Source organism: Sitodiplosis mosellana, unplaced genomic scaffold (genome assembly GCF_009176505.1).
Source record: "Sitodiplosis mosellana isolate CC-2019 unplaced genomic scaffold, AAFC_SMos_1.0 Smas_scaffold_6166, whole genome shotgun sequence".
NCBI lineage: Eukaryota > Metazoa > Arthropoda > Insecta > Diptera > Cecidomyiidae > Sitodiplosis > Sitodiplosis mosellana.
In genome coordinates, this window is record NW_022601407.1 from 2,628,632 (window position 1) to 2,644,622 (window position 15,991).

The 15,991-nt window shown below is 35.6% G+C and overlaps 1 protein-coding gene across 42 annotated transcripts in view; it reads left to right on the top strand.

The window, feature by feature from the left end:
* The window catches only part of LOC129575241 (SH3 and multiple ankyrin repeat domains protein 2), a 76,929-nt gene extending 62,364 nt beyond the window's left edge, over positions 1–14,565 (top strand). For 9 of the 42 annotated variants that reach the window (XM_055458363.1, XM_055458365.1, XM_055458359.1 and 6 more), the window contains 11 exons: positions 1,969–2,157; positions 6,273–6,649; positions 6,778–6,923; positions 8,405–8,606; positions 8,918–9,046; positions 9,272–9,443; positions 9,689–9,886; positions 10,377–11,002; positions 11,513–11,757; positions 11,984–12,776; positions 13,635–14,565. In XM_055458363.1, coding sequence (XP_055314338.1) covers positions 1,969–2,157; positions 6,273–6,649; positions 6,778–6,923; positions 8,405–8,606; positions 8,918–9,046; positions 9,272–9,443; positions 9,689–9,886; positions 10,377–11,002; positions 11,513–11,757; positions 11,984–12,776; positions 13,635–13,880 — 3,323 coding nt within the window. In that variant the 3' untranslated portion in view covers positions 13,881–14,565. Of the gene's footprint in view, positions 1–1,968; positions 2,158–6,272; positions 6,650–6,774; positions 6,924–8,404; positions 8,607–8,917; positions 9,047–9,271; positions 9,444–9,688; positions 9,887–10,376; positions 11,003–11,512; positions 11,758–11,983; positions 12,777–13,634 lie in introns of all 42 variants that reach the window. The other 33 variants (XM_055458356.1, XM_055458370.1, XM_055458360.1 and 30 more) reach the window with 6 other exon arrangements.
* Positions 14,566–15,991: the final 1,426 nt, after the last annotated feature.

A 15,991-nucleotide genomic window follows, 5' to 3' on the forward strand; every position in this document is an offset into this window, starting at 1 on the left:
GAAAGCAAACATTATAGATGCAATCGATACGATTAATCCGAACAGAATCTCGATCGAAAAGATTATTTTATAAAGGGAAACTTTTAATTCACAGTAGGAAAAAATCAATTTTTGAAGCGAATAATTGACATTTTTTACCAATTTTTGAACAAACACATGGATTTTTTACACGATTTAAACCCATAAAACTTCTTTGATGTGGCGTTTTTAATCAAAGATGTAACCAAAAGCCAACTTATGTAATCCTCGATATTTGAAACTGATTTTGTTCAATGTCCTTAATCAATATTTGTGATGCAAATATTTTATGTTCATGCACTCCTAGGGGCTTTTTACTCTTTTTCATATATGCGATTTGTACGGATAAACGCGCATAGATTGTGTGCCACAGTGAAGTGTGCCGAATTTTCCACATAGTCACGAATATTACGCATAGAAGCGAATACGCGTGCACATAATGACGCCACGATGCGATTTAAGACGTATCAACACAATGTCAACATTCTATTGTATCGTTAAGGTTCGTTCGAACAATATTTGACATCAACAATTTCTGTCTTTAATATTTATCAAATCTCTTGATAATGAGATTGTTCTTATTTGATGAAAATTGAATTTAAATATAACACAAAATTAAAATATAATAGCAAAGAATAAGAATGAAAACGAAAATCAAAATGTTATAGTATACAAATATTGAAGTAAAACCGCCGATAGTTTTGGTAGATATAAAAATCATTGAAAAAATAAGTGCGACGATTCATTATACTTGGAAATAGCATCTGGATTATAAATAATAAAAAAATCCATATGTACAAATGATTGAAGTTAACAAAAATGATCAGCAAAAAATGTGAGCCGAAATAAGTACAAATCAAAGTATTTCTTGAATTTTTACATGAAAAAAGTCGTTGCAATTTTGAATTCAAAATAGTCGATATTGTGGCGTGTGACCAATCAGAGAAGGAAACATTTTAGTAGGATTCATGCGAAATTATTCGCAGTATGAATGGTCTATGTGCAGTATTCGGACATCGAATGTGTGCACTTCTAACGAATAGGCACCGCATAATACGCATAGTACGAAGAAATCGGCACATACTATGAGTTGAAGCGCATATTCTTCGCATAAAACGATTTTTTTTCGAGTTAAATGCCCCTAGATGCACTCATTGACCATGCTCTCATTCACTAACAACATTTTTAGCATTCGTAAACAATTTTCATTTCACACAATAACTTTTGACACAACTTTCAACGAGGAAAACCACAGAAAATATGCCGAAAGAAAATCAATTCGGAATAATTGAAAGAAAATGTCAAAATTGATCTTTTTTGTGAGAAATTCTGTTTTTTTTTGTCTCTAACAAAACCGTTTTTTTCTCCGGAATAATAAAAATGAAATCATCAAAAGGAAGGAGTATTTGAACGGCGCGTCATATTTTTTTTTTCAATGCTCTCCGGAAAGTTACATTCAATTGTTTGACATGAGCAATTGAATGTGTAATATCTGTCTGATACCATGAGTCGATAAATAACAATTACGAACGATTAAAAGTGAATACAAAAGACACGATACATTCAAGCACAATAGCAACAACACACGAATAAAAAAATACCAACACACATCCAATAATAAAACAAAACATCTTTCATATCTTTCAAAACATCCCCCGCTATCTTGTATGATTTGATTAAAACCGAACTCTTTTTTTGTTTGGGTAGCGGATGGTTAATTTCCAAAATATCGTTTGACCATTGATTTTTTCTCATGATGTTTGAACATTGTACCCGTTTTCATTTTGTTTCGTCTAACTCTCTGTTTACTTTTCATTCATGCGTTTTCTTTTTGTTTGTGTTTTTATCTCGTCATTTTTATATGTGTTTTTGTTTTATCTTTTAATTTTGATTTATTTCATCCCCTTATCTCACCACAAAAAAAATCCAACTATTATTATTCATCATTAGTACCATTCCGAGGTCCGCCTAGATACAATCCACGTCGTCGATCTGGTATCGGATGGGCAGCGACATTACGTTCGGGCGGTCCACCGTCGCCATGTCCATCTGAGCATCCATTCAGTTCAGCGAGTTCCAGCCTGTCGGAAGGTTCAACAAGCAATCGTAGCCATGAGGATGACATCAGTATTGTAACAGGTAAACGCACGTTTGCCATCGGCCATCACACACACACAAACAAACAAACAAACAACGGAACAACTAATCACACAGACACAGACAGATACAAAAGTTAATAAATCCCTCGCGCGCAGAAAAAAAACGAAAATTTGTTGTTCAAATAGCAACGCGTATTTAACACAAAGGTCATGTGATTTGTCGTGTCGCGCACATGTCGCTAATAACACATCGGTCAATAAGTCCCGAGCCTAACCACCAAGTGGCAACACTAATGTCAAACCCATATCATTTTCGGAAACTACAACCTTTTTTAGGAATCCAGTCAAAATTTGAGCCAAATCCGACCATCAGTTCGCTAATTACAGCACTTTAAATGAAGCAATTTTCCAATTTTCCAAAATCATGGAAAAACTGCATTTCTCCTCTCGATTTGACACATGTATTCCAGAAGAAAAACGAGCAGGAGTACCAAACCCATACTATGATTAGTTTATGGCATCCTTAGGCTTTCGAAATCAATCATTAGATATGGAAGAATTGAATTTATGCATAGCCATAAGAGCGATTTTGTCGATAAGCCTCCAAATTGTTCAAAATATGTGGTTTTGGAAGAAATCATTGCCAAAATCCGTTAAGTGATATCGGAATTCTCAAATGTGATAGTTCATAGATTTGCTAAGGCCATAGGGCAACTAACTCAAGCTATAGTTACAACTTTGCATGGATATATGCATATGAAATACTCAATCGAAAAAGCCTTGCCGCGTTTTTGGATATGGAGTAGATAGAACAGTTTTTTGGGGATTCGAAGCCCGTTTGGAGCTGTATAAGTAAAATTTGAATAAGGTTTTGCCTTTATATATTAGAATTAATGTATTTTGAGTTCATTTGAATAGATTCGATCTATAAATTGCGGGTAGAAATCGCCAAAAACGGTTTGTAGCGACCAAGGTCGCAAAATATGAGTTCGGGCATTATTAGTGGATTTAGGTATAGAAAAATATTCGCGAACCAGTGGGAAAGATATAAAACAACATGAAAAGTCACTTATGCATCATTTTAGACCTATCCGAATGTCAAATCTTGATAAAACATAGCAAATTTGGCGAAGAAAACTATGTTGTTCAAATGCGAGTTTCATCCAGGTCAAAGAACTGTTTATATGGTGATATAATTGAACGAAATTGGTTTCAAACTGCTTCACTAACCATTGTATTTTTTAGGTCTGGTCATTCTCTGAACTCTCCACATGAATATACTTGAATACAATGCATCAGAAGAAAGTTATACCGTTTTAACGGCAAAATTGAAGCATTTTCGGGAGTCTTTCTCTCGTATAGCTGTAACTAGCAAACTGATGGTCGGATTTGGCTCAAATTTTGACTGGATTCCTAAAAAAGGTTGTAGTTTTCGAAAATGATATGGGTTTGACATTAGTGTTGCCACTTGGTGGTTAGGCTCGGGACTTATTGACCGATGTGTTACGACTTTCTCACACACGAAATTCATTGCTAATAAACACGAGACACTCTTTTTCTCCTCATCATTCTAAGTAGAAACTTAAACGAATGCACAACAATACTGTAACTAACAGATTTGCATCCAGTTCGGGAAGAAAAAAAAGAAGAGAATTCAGGTTCTTCGATAAATTATTGACGCGCGTTGCTGAACTGCGCAACAATGAGAAAAGGAGATCGATTGGAATCATCAAGAAAACCATTTTAAAAATTCATTTGATCATCCATTTGTGTTTTTTTTTCATTTCGTTCAACTTCATTCAACTTTTAGTTTGCATTCTTCTTTCCATAGGAAACAAATGAATCTAGATAATCAATAGAATGAATCATCAAAACAGGAATGCATTTCGAGAAAAAAAATTGAACCTAAATATTTCAAAACGCATTTGCATGTCTGTCAATTTTTTTTTTCTCGATATAGTGTAGCGTGTCTTCTTTTTTCTTTCTTTCATCTTTTTTTACGTTGCCAATGAGATGAAAATTAAGAAACAATACCAAATCCAGAATCGTTATTGTTGCATTTGGCTATTAATATTTCATATTGTATTGATCTCGTTTAGCTCTTCTCTATTTCTCGATAGATATATCGTTGCGTTTTTTATTCTCTTCATTTTGTTTCGACTTCGATTTACATTTGGAATGAAACTAAATGTTAGAATGCTTTTGTATTATGTAAATATTTTATCGACAAAACGGTTAGGGAAATATTCAAAAAAAAAGAAGAATAAAAAACTGTTTATTCACGGAATAATATTCAGTTCTCTTTTTTTTTCTTTTACATATATATGTGTTTATGTGACGACGCTGCGACCAAATTTTACCTTGAACCGTTTGGCTGAAAAGTATGATTTATTTATGTGTGTTACAAAATGGCACACATTTTATTTTTGTTTTCGTCGGTGCGGATAAACGGTTCCCAATAAAAATTACTATTCCGGGTCTGAAAGAAAAAAAAAAATGGAAGGAAACCCAGAAACGAATTATTTTTTTTTTCTTTCAAAGTTTAAAAAAATAAGAAGAAGAAAATAGAAATAAAAATTGAAGGAATAGACGAAGAAAAACAACTCTTCAGAATGGAATGATTCCGATGAAGTAGAAAAGAATTCTGAACAACGAACACTCGTTGTAACATTATTGCGTTCGCGTTGCATCAACGTTATTTGATGATGGGTCAAAGGATTTTGCTATCAAGAGGAGAAAAATGATTTTCCCTTTTCTCGCGAGTTAAATCCTTCATTTTTCATTTCGTTCTTTTCGAAATCTTTGTACTTTTCCCATTTGAACGATCGAATCTAAAGGGGAACATTCAATAGCCCTTGAGTTTGTAATTCGAGTTTCGAGAGCATTAATTTCGAAATCTCTATTAGAAAGAACCTAAGTGCTTTGAAGCAATTGACTTGGATCTAAAATGAAATCAATTTCAGCTGTAAAGACAATATTTTTTTTCTATCAAGAAATCATATCCTTCGAATAAAATCTCTCGTTTACAATTCCCTTTGACGCACATTTTCTCACACGAGACAAAATGTCGTCATTTTCATTCGCTTGATTCATGTTTGAAACATGATGTTTCATTATCTCACTCACTCTCAGCCTCATAAGCACAATGCCCGACGAAATTGGTTGAATTTTCATCGCTTGCTTCCACCGTCGCCGCCCCTGTGGTGGAATACGCTTCACTTTTGCTTACACAAAAACTATAATAAATTCTCTGCACGGCAACTGGGTAAAAGAGCAAATTCATTATTTGTCCTGTTTTATATAACTTTTACTCAAGTAAAACGGTATATTCATTAGATAACAGCCAATTAATTGGATTAATTGAAGAAGAAAAAGTGCATGTAATTGAAGAGAGCAAGAAAGAAATAGAAAGGACGCCAATTATTCTACAAAACAGAATATTTTCCATATTTCCATATGAAAGAATGGTGCCTTTCCATCTGCCAGCGGCTAGCCGAAAAAAAAGGTTCTCCCTCGCTTCAAGCCATCATCTCATCTAATTTATGACCGCACGAAAATGCTCATTGTATTATTCTCGTTTTTACTGTCGGTTTTTATTTGCGTTCTGGGATGTTGGAATATTCTCTATCTCGAAACAGCTGATTGGAATCGCGCTCATTTGTTGATTATTATTGATTTCATACATTTTCGATTTGAAGCGTCAATATTTTTGTTTACACAGACATTTTCGATCGAGTTTTGGTGTTGTTTTACCAAATACAATTTCCAATTGAAATTGCTTTTTATTGTTGTTTTCATCGATGATACCATAAATAGCATCGTCAATATGAAACGTTTCCCGTTGTAAAATAAAATGCTATTTTCATAATCTCGTATAACATATATCGGAATGAGCAAATAACTTTCGACGCGATTCAATTTCGTTCTGGGAAAAGTCATAAGGCAGATTAAATTAGCAAGGGAACACGCGCGCCAAAATGCCATTGCGTCTACTTTTCAGCCCAACGAGAATTGCCCCAAAAATGAACAAAATTGAAATGGATTTTTTTTTCCATTCAACAATTTATCGATCGTCTTTTAATCAATTTTAAATGTTGTTGTTTCCATTTTTTTGTTTGTTTATTTTTCGAATGGAACCGATTAACACATGTTTAGATAAAAGTATTGGCGATACAAGCGATATTATAAGCGATTCATCGGGCGTCGGGACCAATTCGGATAGTGCCGTTTGCTCAATAGGCCATCCAAGTACAACAGTTGTTTGCATTGAACCGTACTCCAGCTCAACCATTGGTCATCTATCGATTCAAACTGGCGAAGTCATTGAAGTGCTAGGCTCGACCGATTGCGGATTGCTGGAGGGATATGTTCGTGGTACGAACCGATCGGGTTTCTTCCCCGTTGATATCGTGCAGGAGGTGAATATACGACAGAAAAACGTCACTAACGTTTCCACCGAACAGAGAAGCACCTTTCAGAAACCACAACCACCGCCACAGCAACAACAGCAAAATCAAATGGAGAGCTTTTGCGTAAGCATCACATAAATAAATACAATTGTTATGAAAATTCGATTTGTATCGATTTTTTTTGTTGTCAATTTAAATTGCTTGAAATTGATCAATTGAATTGATCCTAATTTTCATCCATTTCCAAGCAGCAACAGCAGTCACCAAATCAACAACAGAGCATCTATCAAAGAAACACCATCATTGGTTCGGATTCAATTGAACAGCCGTTGCCGGATGAATTTATTGGTAATGGACAACCATACAGCAGTGCAACTGCACCGCGTCAGAAAAAACTGTAAGCACAACATTTATTTTTATTCAAGCTCGGAATATTTCTGTTTTGATTTTCATTTCATTTTCTTCGTGTTTTTATTTCAAATGGAAATGGAAATGTTGATAGTTTTTCTCGTTTTTTTCCTGCTCAGTTTTACTTTTCTGCTTTTTTATTGGGTCAATTCGAAAGTTTCCGCCGTTTTTTTTTGTCTAAAAATACATTTATTGCAAAATAAATTGAAAATGTACATTAACCAATGTATTCGCCATCGTTAGCTATGACTTCCCGCCATCTTTCTGGCAGCTTGTGGATTCCTCGCTTGAAGAAGTCCTCGTCTTTTGAGGTTATGTAGCCATCAACCCATTTTCGCACTTCCTCCTCATTTTGAAAGCGTACTTCAGACAGGGCAATCCGCATCGATTGAAATAGATAGTAGTCGCAAGGAGCAAGGTCTGGAGAGTACGCGGGCTGATCAAGCCGATCCCAACCGAGCTGCTCTACCTTATTTTTAACGATTGTTGCACGATGTGGCTTAGCGTTGTCATCGTGGAACAAAACATTGTGGTGTTTTCGAGCTATTAATGGCCGTTTTTCATCCAATGCATGAGCAAATCATTCAATTGGCGTCGATAGCGTTCCTTATTAATCGTTTGATCTGGTTTTAGCAGCTCATAATACACGACTCCTTTCATATCCCACCAGATGCATAGCATAACCTTATCGCAATGAATATCTCGTTTTGGCTGGGATGGCGCCGGTTGGCCGGGATCAACATACGCTGCTTTACGCTTGGGGTTTTCGTAATAAACCCACTTTTCATCGCCGGTAACAATCCGATACAAAAAACTGTTTCTTTTGTGCTCTGCAAGATGTTTTGTGCATATTGCGATTCGTGCTTGAAGTTGCTCTTCAGACAATTGATGTGGAACCCATTTTCCCAGCTTCCGAATCTTTCCCATGGCGTGCAAATGTCTGAAAATGGTTGTTTGGCCGACGTTTAACTGCAATGCAAGTTCTTTTTGCGTTTGGGTTGGGTCTTCATCCAATAATGCTTGCAAATCGACATCTTCAATCGCTTCTGGCCGACCTGAACGTTCTTTGTCTTTCCAGTCAAAATCACCACTTTTGAATCGATGAAACCATTCTCTGCAGCTTCGTTCCGATGGAGCTTGCTCGCCATAAGTATCTGACAGCATTCGATGAGCTTCAGCGGCAGTTTTCTTCGAATCAAATAAGAAAAGAAGGGTCCCCCGAAAAAACACCTTATCACGATCCATTTTCAATCGATTCAAAAACAATGACGCAGAACGAAAAATGAATCTTTCTGCTCTGAGTTAGATTGCTAAATGTCACATCTACAAAATGCAATTGGATTCACTTGTCAAGCTACGCTCAGTTACAAGTGGCGACATTTAAATGTCAGCGGCGGAAACTTTCGAATTGACCCAATATTTAAATTAAATGAAAATACTAAACCCAATTTGTTTGTGATTTGATTTCAGTGGAATAATGGAAGCGAAAACCGTTGTTCTTCATCGTGCCAAACGGGGATTCGGTTTTGTATTGCGTGGTGCTAAAGCGGCATCACCACTTATGCAGCTTAAACCGACTGACCGATGCCCTGGGCTACAGTATTTGGATGATGTGGATCCAGGTGGTGTTGCCGATATGGCCGGTCTGAGCCCTGGCGATTTTCTGTTAGCTGTAAGTATAAAGCTGACCGAATAAAGTAAATTAACTACATTTCAGTTTGCAACTCGAGCAACAAATGTATTTTTATTGCACAAAGAGAAGCAATTTTCTGAAAATAATTGAATCTATTAAATAGAAACTATTTATAATGTTGAGAATTCCGTAAATTTACAGAAGATTTGTTTGGAATAATATTCCAACGGAATATTGTTCTTTGAGATGATTCACTTATATAATAATAACAAAGATTCCAACAAAAGGAACTTCAAACAGTAGAAAAGATAATAAGTTTTAATAAAAAAAAAAAAAACTTTTTCTTCCAGATAAATGGCGAAGATGTCCGATGTGCATCTCACGAGCATGTTGTTGATTTGATTCGTTCATCTGGTTCACTTGTCACAATGACCGTTGTTTCGCAAGTGTTCCCCAACAACTTTCAACAGCAGCAACAGGTAACAAAAGTTCTATTAAAAGTTTCATTCTATCTGTTAAGGATTTGGACGAACAAATGGATTTGAAAAGCGAATTGAAATCCGTAAAATACTTGATTCATTTGTTTGACACCGTCAGATTCAATTTATCATCCATATTGTCAACTTTTCATTTTCATTCAGTGATTGAAGAGTTAAGTCAGAGCATTCAATTCAAAAACTAATTATGACATTGGTTCGTTACAGCAACAGCAACATTTCTCGTCAGCGATGAATGCAAGACAGTGCGCAACATTGCCAAGAAAGATGACACTTGGTGGCAAACTACCAGCACCAATGCCACCGCGTCGTGATCCAAAAACCACACTTAGTGTTGGCCGAGCACGAGCCAAATCAATGGTTGCTGGACTCGAAGGAGGTAATTTATTGTATATTCCAATTTTATATACCTCGGTTACGACAATAAATGCAAGTTCATCGGACTTATAAGTGCGTTTTCATGAATGAAAAAATGACTTGATTTCGATTTCGTGACTTTCATATCAAAACGAACACATTTGTATGGAAAAAGCGTTCAGATTTCATTTTATCGTGATGAAACATTTTGAAAGAGAAAAAAAAATGAAGAAAAAAATAATAAAATATTCGCAACATTTGAAATAGATGACGATGAATTGCCAACGACACTAAAATCCAGTTCCGTTGAGTCAGTCCATCAACAGTCGCTGTCATCGGCTTCGACACCAACTCAAGGTGGCCCTGGCACACCAGTGCAATTGCGTACCGCTAGCATCAAGTCTCGTCCCACATCCAGTCGAATCACGGCAGCAGAATTAGTCGAACTGTTCCAACGACAGACTGGTAGGTTTTCTATCGAAAATTCGTATTTCTCCACATTTTTGCCGTTCTTTCCTCTCTGCTCGTTGTGAAGAAATCTCCTAAAATGTGGAAAAGATTTTGAGAATTTCGTTCTCAAGAATATTTAACCCATTTTGGGCCGTGATTTTTCTGCTGGCTAAAATAACCTGAAAATTGGCACAGAAGCTAGTTTTGGCATAAATATGAAAAAAAGATTTCAACCTTTCGTCTACTTGTAAAAAAAATCGTGACCTCTAATCCACACCCTAAATATTAAAATTAGCCAAAACGCAAAAACAAGTCGATTAGATTTTGACATAAACTACATTTTCTCTTTTGGAAATCTTCAAAAATGTTGTGTCTGAATGGCTTCAGGTGGGGGAAATCTGAAGCGTTGCGTTTTCGCAACGCGGGGCCAAAATGGGTTTATCAAAAATATTAAGAAGCATACTTAAAATTCATGAATTTTTTCTTTAATTCTTCTCAATCACAGGTGGAATTGGCGAGAATCGTTACTCAACGATGATGTGTAGTTCGCGCTTCCAGTCGAACAATGATACGCCACCGTCATCACCGCAAAAAGGACCAATTGTGTATGCGAGCGTTGCTGAAATGAAGCGAAAGAAAAACAAAATGGGAACACTAAAAATGGGCAAACCATGCGCAACACCGTGCATCGAAACCGATTTGAAGCGTTTCCATAGTACGCCCGATCTGGCGACCGGTATAAGTCAATCGAATGCATCGATATTCGCACAGGCAAACGGCTTCAAAGGGCATCGATCGCAAGACGATATGTATTCGTTGCATTCGTCGATGCAACGCTTAAATCTACCACCTCCGAATCATCCACCGCCACCGCCGCCAATCGGTCAAGTCGTTAAAGTGGACGTGTCTCGCAAATCTGAATACGAAAGTACGGTTCAATTGCAAAAGCAATTGCAAGCGAAAGCCATTAACAGCAATTCGGCCGATGTATTTGGCAGTGAGATTCGTTCCAGTTTCAAACCCGCCACCAATGCCAAACTGTATGCATGCCCACAAACACTGCGAAATGTCGCTTATAGAACGGCCAACGAAATTGCAGCAGCAACAAACGAACAAAATTGCCAGACTGTGGTGAGTATACGTGCACAAACAGGCACACAAACACATACGAACACGGGAACACCAATTGTGTGTAATTTATGAATGCGAACTGTGCCCATTTGGGAGGGGTTTCGGAATTCGTGATATAGAGCTAACAACGGAAAAGTTTGTTTAAGACAGTTTTAAAGGGTTGTTGCAAAACACTTTTCAATTGAGTCACTTTTTCAAGTTTTATGACACACTTTTGAATACACTCAGCAGGAGTTTGGCCCAAATCGAAAGAAGACGCAAAAACGATTTTAATGACTTTGCGGCTATTGTCAACCATTGCGATAATGGAATTTCAAACGACAATTTTTGTTTCCTCTCTTTTTCTCTTCGCTTTCAATTATATCACGATTTTTCATAAAAAATAAAATGGGAGAATATGGACCGCATGGGAGAATATGGACCGATTTTTTTGTTATTGTTATTCCATGGTGAGAGATAAAAACCGAAATTAAATTTCAATTTTGTGTGTTTCTGTGCGAACGAATATAGGCGAATCAGGTACAACGACCAACGGCAAATCAATATGCGCAACCAATTCGAGCGGGCACATTGCCACATCCAGTGCATCAGCGAGCATCGTTACCACAGTTGATAATGCCGCAAATTCCAGATCCAGATTATAGCTTGAGCGAATCGGACGGTGAAGACGAGAATTCCGTTTTGGTGGCACACAACACCAAAATGAACGAACGAATTGCCATACCGGCCGAAACCAGTGGCAACAGCAATGCAAGGTATACTCAAAAACTCATCAACTCACATTGAATAATCAGTTCTTTTTTCTGTTTGAGTTTTTTTTTTTTGAAGAACAAAAATTATCGTCCATAAGTAAAGTACTTTTTTGTGAAATCACTTATTAGATCACCTTCATTCCACCCTTAATATAAGTGTTTATTTTGTGTTTATGTGTGTGTGTGTGTGTGACTAACTCACTTTTGTCATTCTATTGCACCGTTACAGTGGAAGTAGTTCAGGATCGGGTGGTTCGATTCCACATTCGTTTTCAGTGGATGAGATTCAAAAGATGCGTGTCAAATTGAAGTCATCAAAATCGTATCCAAACGAGTTGGTGTTGAATCAGCAAAATACTGACCGAAACGACAATGATAAAATGCCCTCGACGAAAATGTTGTCAAAAGATACGTTGTCGGCAAATCATGATGAATGCGATAATTCATCGTCGGGTGTGTCATCCGATCAAGAAGTCACCGCTTCCAATGTGAAAACCGTTGTCAAAACAACGACGGCACCAATCAATTCCAATAAGATCATAAGCACAAATCCGATAACAGAGAATAAACATGGCATTTTGAAAAATCATCATGTGACTAATAAAAATGTTGTCACAAATGCACCACATCAACCACCACCACCACCATCCAATGCAAACAATGCATCAACAATGGCAATAACCACCAACACCACGACAAACGTTAAAATTGTCGAATCGATCAATAAAAAAGCGATAAATTTACCACCGCTGAGTAATGTCACAAAGAAAATATCGGCCGCGGTATCGGAAACAGCGCAAAATGCAAACAATGATGATTTCGATGATTTTGACGATATTCCAGCTAAAGGATTCCAAAGACAGGTGTCGTTAACACGCAAACAGGCCGCAAACATTGCCATGAATCGACAAATCTATACCAGAAGCGCCGTTTCACTTGCACAGCTACCACCGCCCCTCGAAGGTGACAGCGACGATCCCGATCACCAACAACAATCCGAATGCCGCAAAAATAACCTGAAGGTAATTTCAAAGCCAATTTCGTGTTTTTATTTACTTTTTTTTTTTTTTTGGAATATCATTTCACTCGGCCGTTTCGATCGAGTGCAATAAATGATTTTATGGACATTTAAAACGTGCCAAAACGTTGTAAATATACCCATATAATAAACAATTTGTTGGCAATAAAAAAAACAAATTTTACGAACGGCTAAAATACTGCAGACATATTCGAGAAAGTGCGACACAACGGACCAATAACAGATGTTCAATGCGCAAAAATTATTTATTGATGCATTTTAAAGGCATTTCAAAGAGAAAGAGGAAAATAGAATGGACATTGAATGAGAAAAAATGGAATCAAACAGAAATCTAGCCTTCGTTGCTTACGTTTTCTTTCTTTCTCTCTCTCTCTCTCTCTCTCTCTCTCTCTTTGGGCATTCGGCTGATAAAATCATCGTGAAATTTGAATATTAGAATGAACGAATAAGAAATCGACCGGAAAAGCTTAGAAAATGAACGAAAAAGGCAAAATGGTGAAGAACAAAACAAAAAAGTAAAGGAAGCATCACCCGAAAAAACGTGATGAGAAAGAGAAAAAGAGAGAAAAAGGACGTGCGAAAAAATGGTAAAACAGAAAAAAACACAACAAATTAAAAACCAGAGGGAAAAATGTCTGAAAAATTGAAAAATGAAAAATATGTGCCAAAAATTCAAATTAGTCTTCTAGGTGCCAGACACTATAAATTTTGCGCCAGAATCGGAGCGAATAATGGCACTGCGATATATCTGCCAGCCGAAAAAAAACAGTAACAGCACCAAATTTAATAACCGATTAAATAACATATTTTTGTTTCTCCTTTTCTCTTCAATTCTACACAGAATGCTCGTAATATCGTAGGAACACGTGTAGTAAATGCATCGGCATGCAATAAGAATAACAACGATGAATCATCGCCATCGTCACAGGATATTGTATTGGCACCGCCGCCCGAATTTTCCGATTCGGTGTGCACGAATGCGAAGTGTTTATCAACCAATAATCCGGGGCAAGCAGCAAATATGACTGGACGCAGCGTTCGAATAGTGGGCGCTGTGCCAAAATTAAGCCGATTACAAAGTCACTAGAATTTCATTTAAGAGTTAAGAGAGAGAATAAAAAAACACATACACACAGAAATTAAATAAAAATAAAGCGCTATAAGTAGCACGTAAAATTTACATTATTTTTATAGAATTAAACAAAAGAAAAAGAAGGAGAAAAAACAGAACCCATTTTTTGCTTCATTCATTTTTATTGTGCATGGCATACGAAAAAAAATACATTCATAAATACACAAACACATACAATTTTCCTATTGAGAATCGAACGAAGTATTCAAAGCTCATGATTTTAATATGTACGATTTAATTTTACGTTCTTCTAAACAACAACAACAAAAAATGAATTAAAAAAAAATATTTATTGGAGATTGTTCCGCATTAAAATATGAGAAATTATGAAAGAGAATAAAAAAAATTCGCTCTTTTAGTAACCATGCAACATATTTGAAAATTTAAAAAAAACACACACTCACGATAAATATGGAATAAAGTGAATAAACAAAATGTAATGTTAGATGTTCATTTAGCCCGATCAGATCAAAAATAAATTTAAAGAAAAAAAAACACACACACAAAAGATGAAACTATTCGAAAAATGATTAAATGTATAACATACTAAATATTTATATGCATATATTGTATACTTTTCATTCAGAAAAAAAAATGGATTCAAATAAATATTGTTCACACACTGAAAACGTAGACAAAAGTTAATACAAACAACCATTTAACGGAGAGAAAAAAACGTTGCACACATTCAAGAGAGAAATTATAAATTATTGGCAAATCATTTGAATCGAAGGCGTATTGAAACACCTATCAATCATTATCGGAAGTTCCCATTTGGATCAACATGTTTCGTAGAACCAAAAAAAAAAAAATTAGTAAGCATCTAAAGGAGTCTAATCATTAAACGAACATACAGAAAAAGAAATTAAAATTAATAACTATTAAATGAGATCATAAAAAACAAATCCAATGGAATCGAATTCTTGTAAATGATAATTTTGTGTCCATTTCTTTGAACTTTAGAATATGATCACTTCTTTCGTTTTTTTTCGCTAAGAATTTCCTCACAAAACAACAAACGAACCCCAGAACATAGAGACAGATCATTCGTACAAAATATTGAAAATATCCAATCGAATTGGATGTATAGAGGAGATAAAACAACATTATTGTAGATCATAGCACCAACAAATTTAGTAAAGAATTTCACTGAAAAAAAAGTCATAAACTAGCATCGCAATCGAATTTTAGATAAATCAATCAACATCTACTATATATGTAATTTGCTAGTGTAATTGTTCGGATTTTTTCGACTCGAAAAAGAAAAAAGCAACGTCAGCGTAATCAACAAGTTAAAAAAAAATTTCGAGTACCGAATTACAGGTGTTTTTTGGAAGAACAAAAGAAATATACACATGAGCCTGGACTATAGACACATATTTAATCGAAATTGAAACTGCCAATAACAAACAACTTCCGAAGTGCTCCCAAACCATTTTGAAATTTGATGACTTGACCCACACACTCACACAACATTTCAAAGAAAACAACATGCTTTAATCCAATAGACAGTTTCCATTAGAAACCAAATGAAACGAAATGAAGCAAAAATAGGCATAAATTATATCAAATGAAATTCAACAAAAAAAAAAACAAAATACAAATAAATTTACACACACCATTTACATATAGTACTCATCGAACAATCGACCGATTTTGGTGTGTTACACGTTTACACTTTATATACTCCTTAGATCACAATTTCACGCTCACAACAACGGTGTACCCATTCCATTTTCTTTATTGATCACGTCATATTCTTCTTTTTTGATACCTGAATCTGAACAATTATTTTCAATAAAAATAATATTCCGTTCAATTATACGTTTCTTTTGCTATGCATTTTCTTATCAAACAGAACAATACCCGATCAATTCATCTTCAGGTAACGACTTCTTCTACTTTCAACTAACCGTTTGTAAAATTTGACAGAAGATCTTTTTGTTTTGGAATTGGCTTGCCAACTGTGGTTTTATTTTTTTGCACTCAAATAAAATAAACTGTGAAATTTTTATGATGTTTAAAATCAAAATTCAAATAAATTATTGAAATTAAAACCAATTGGA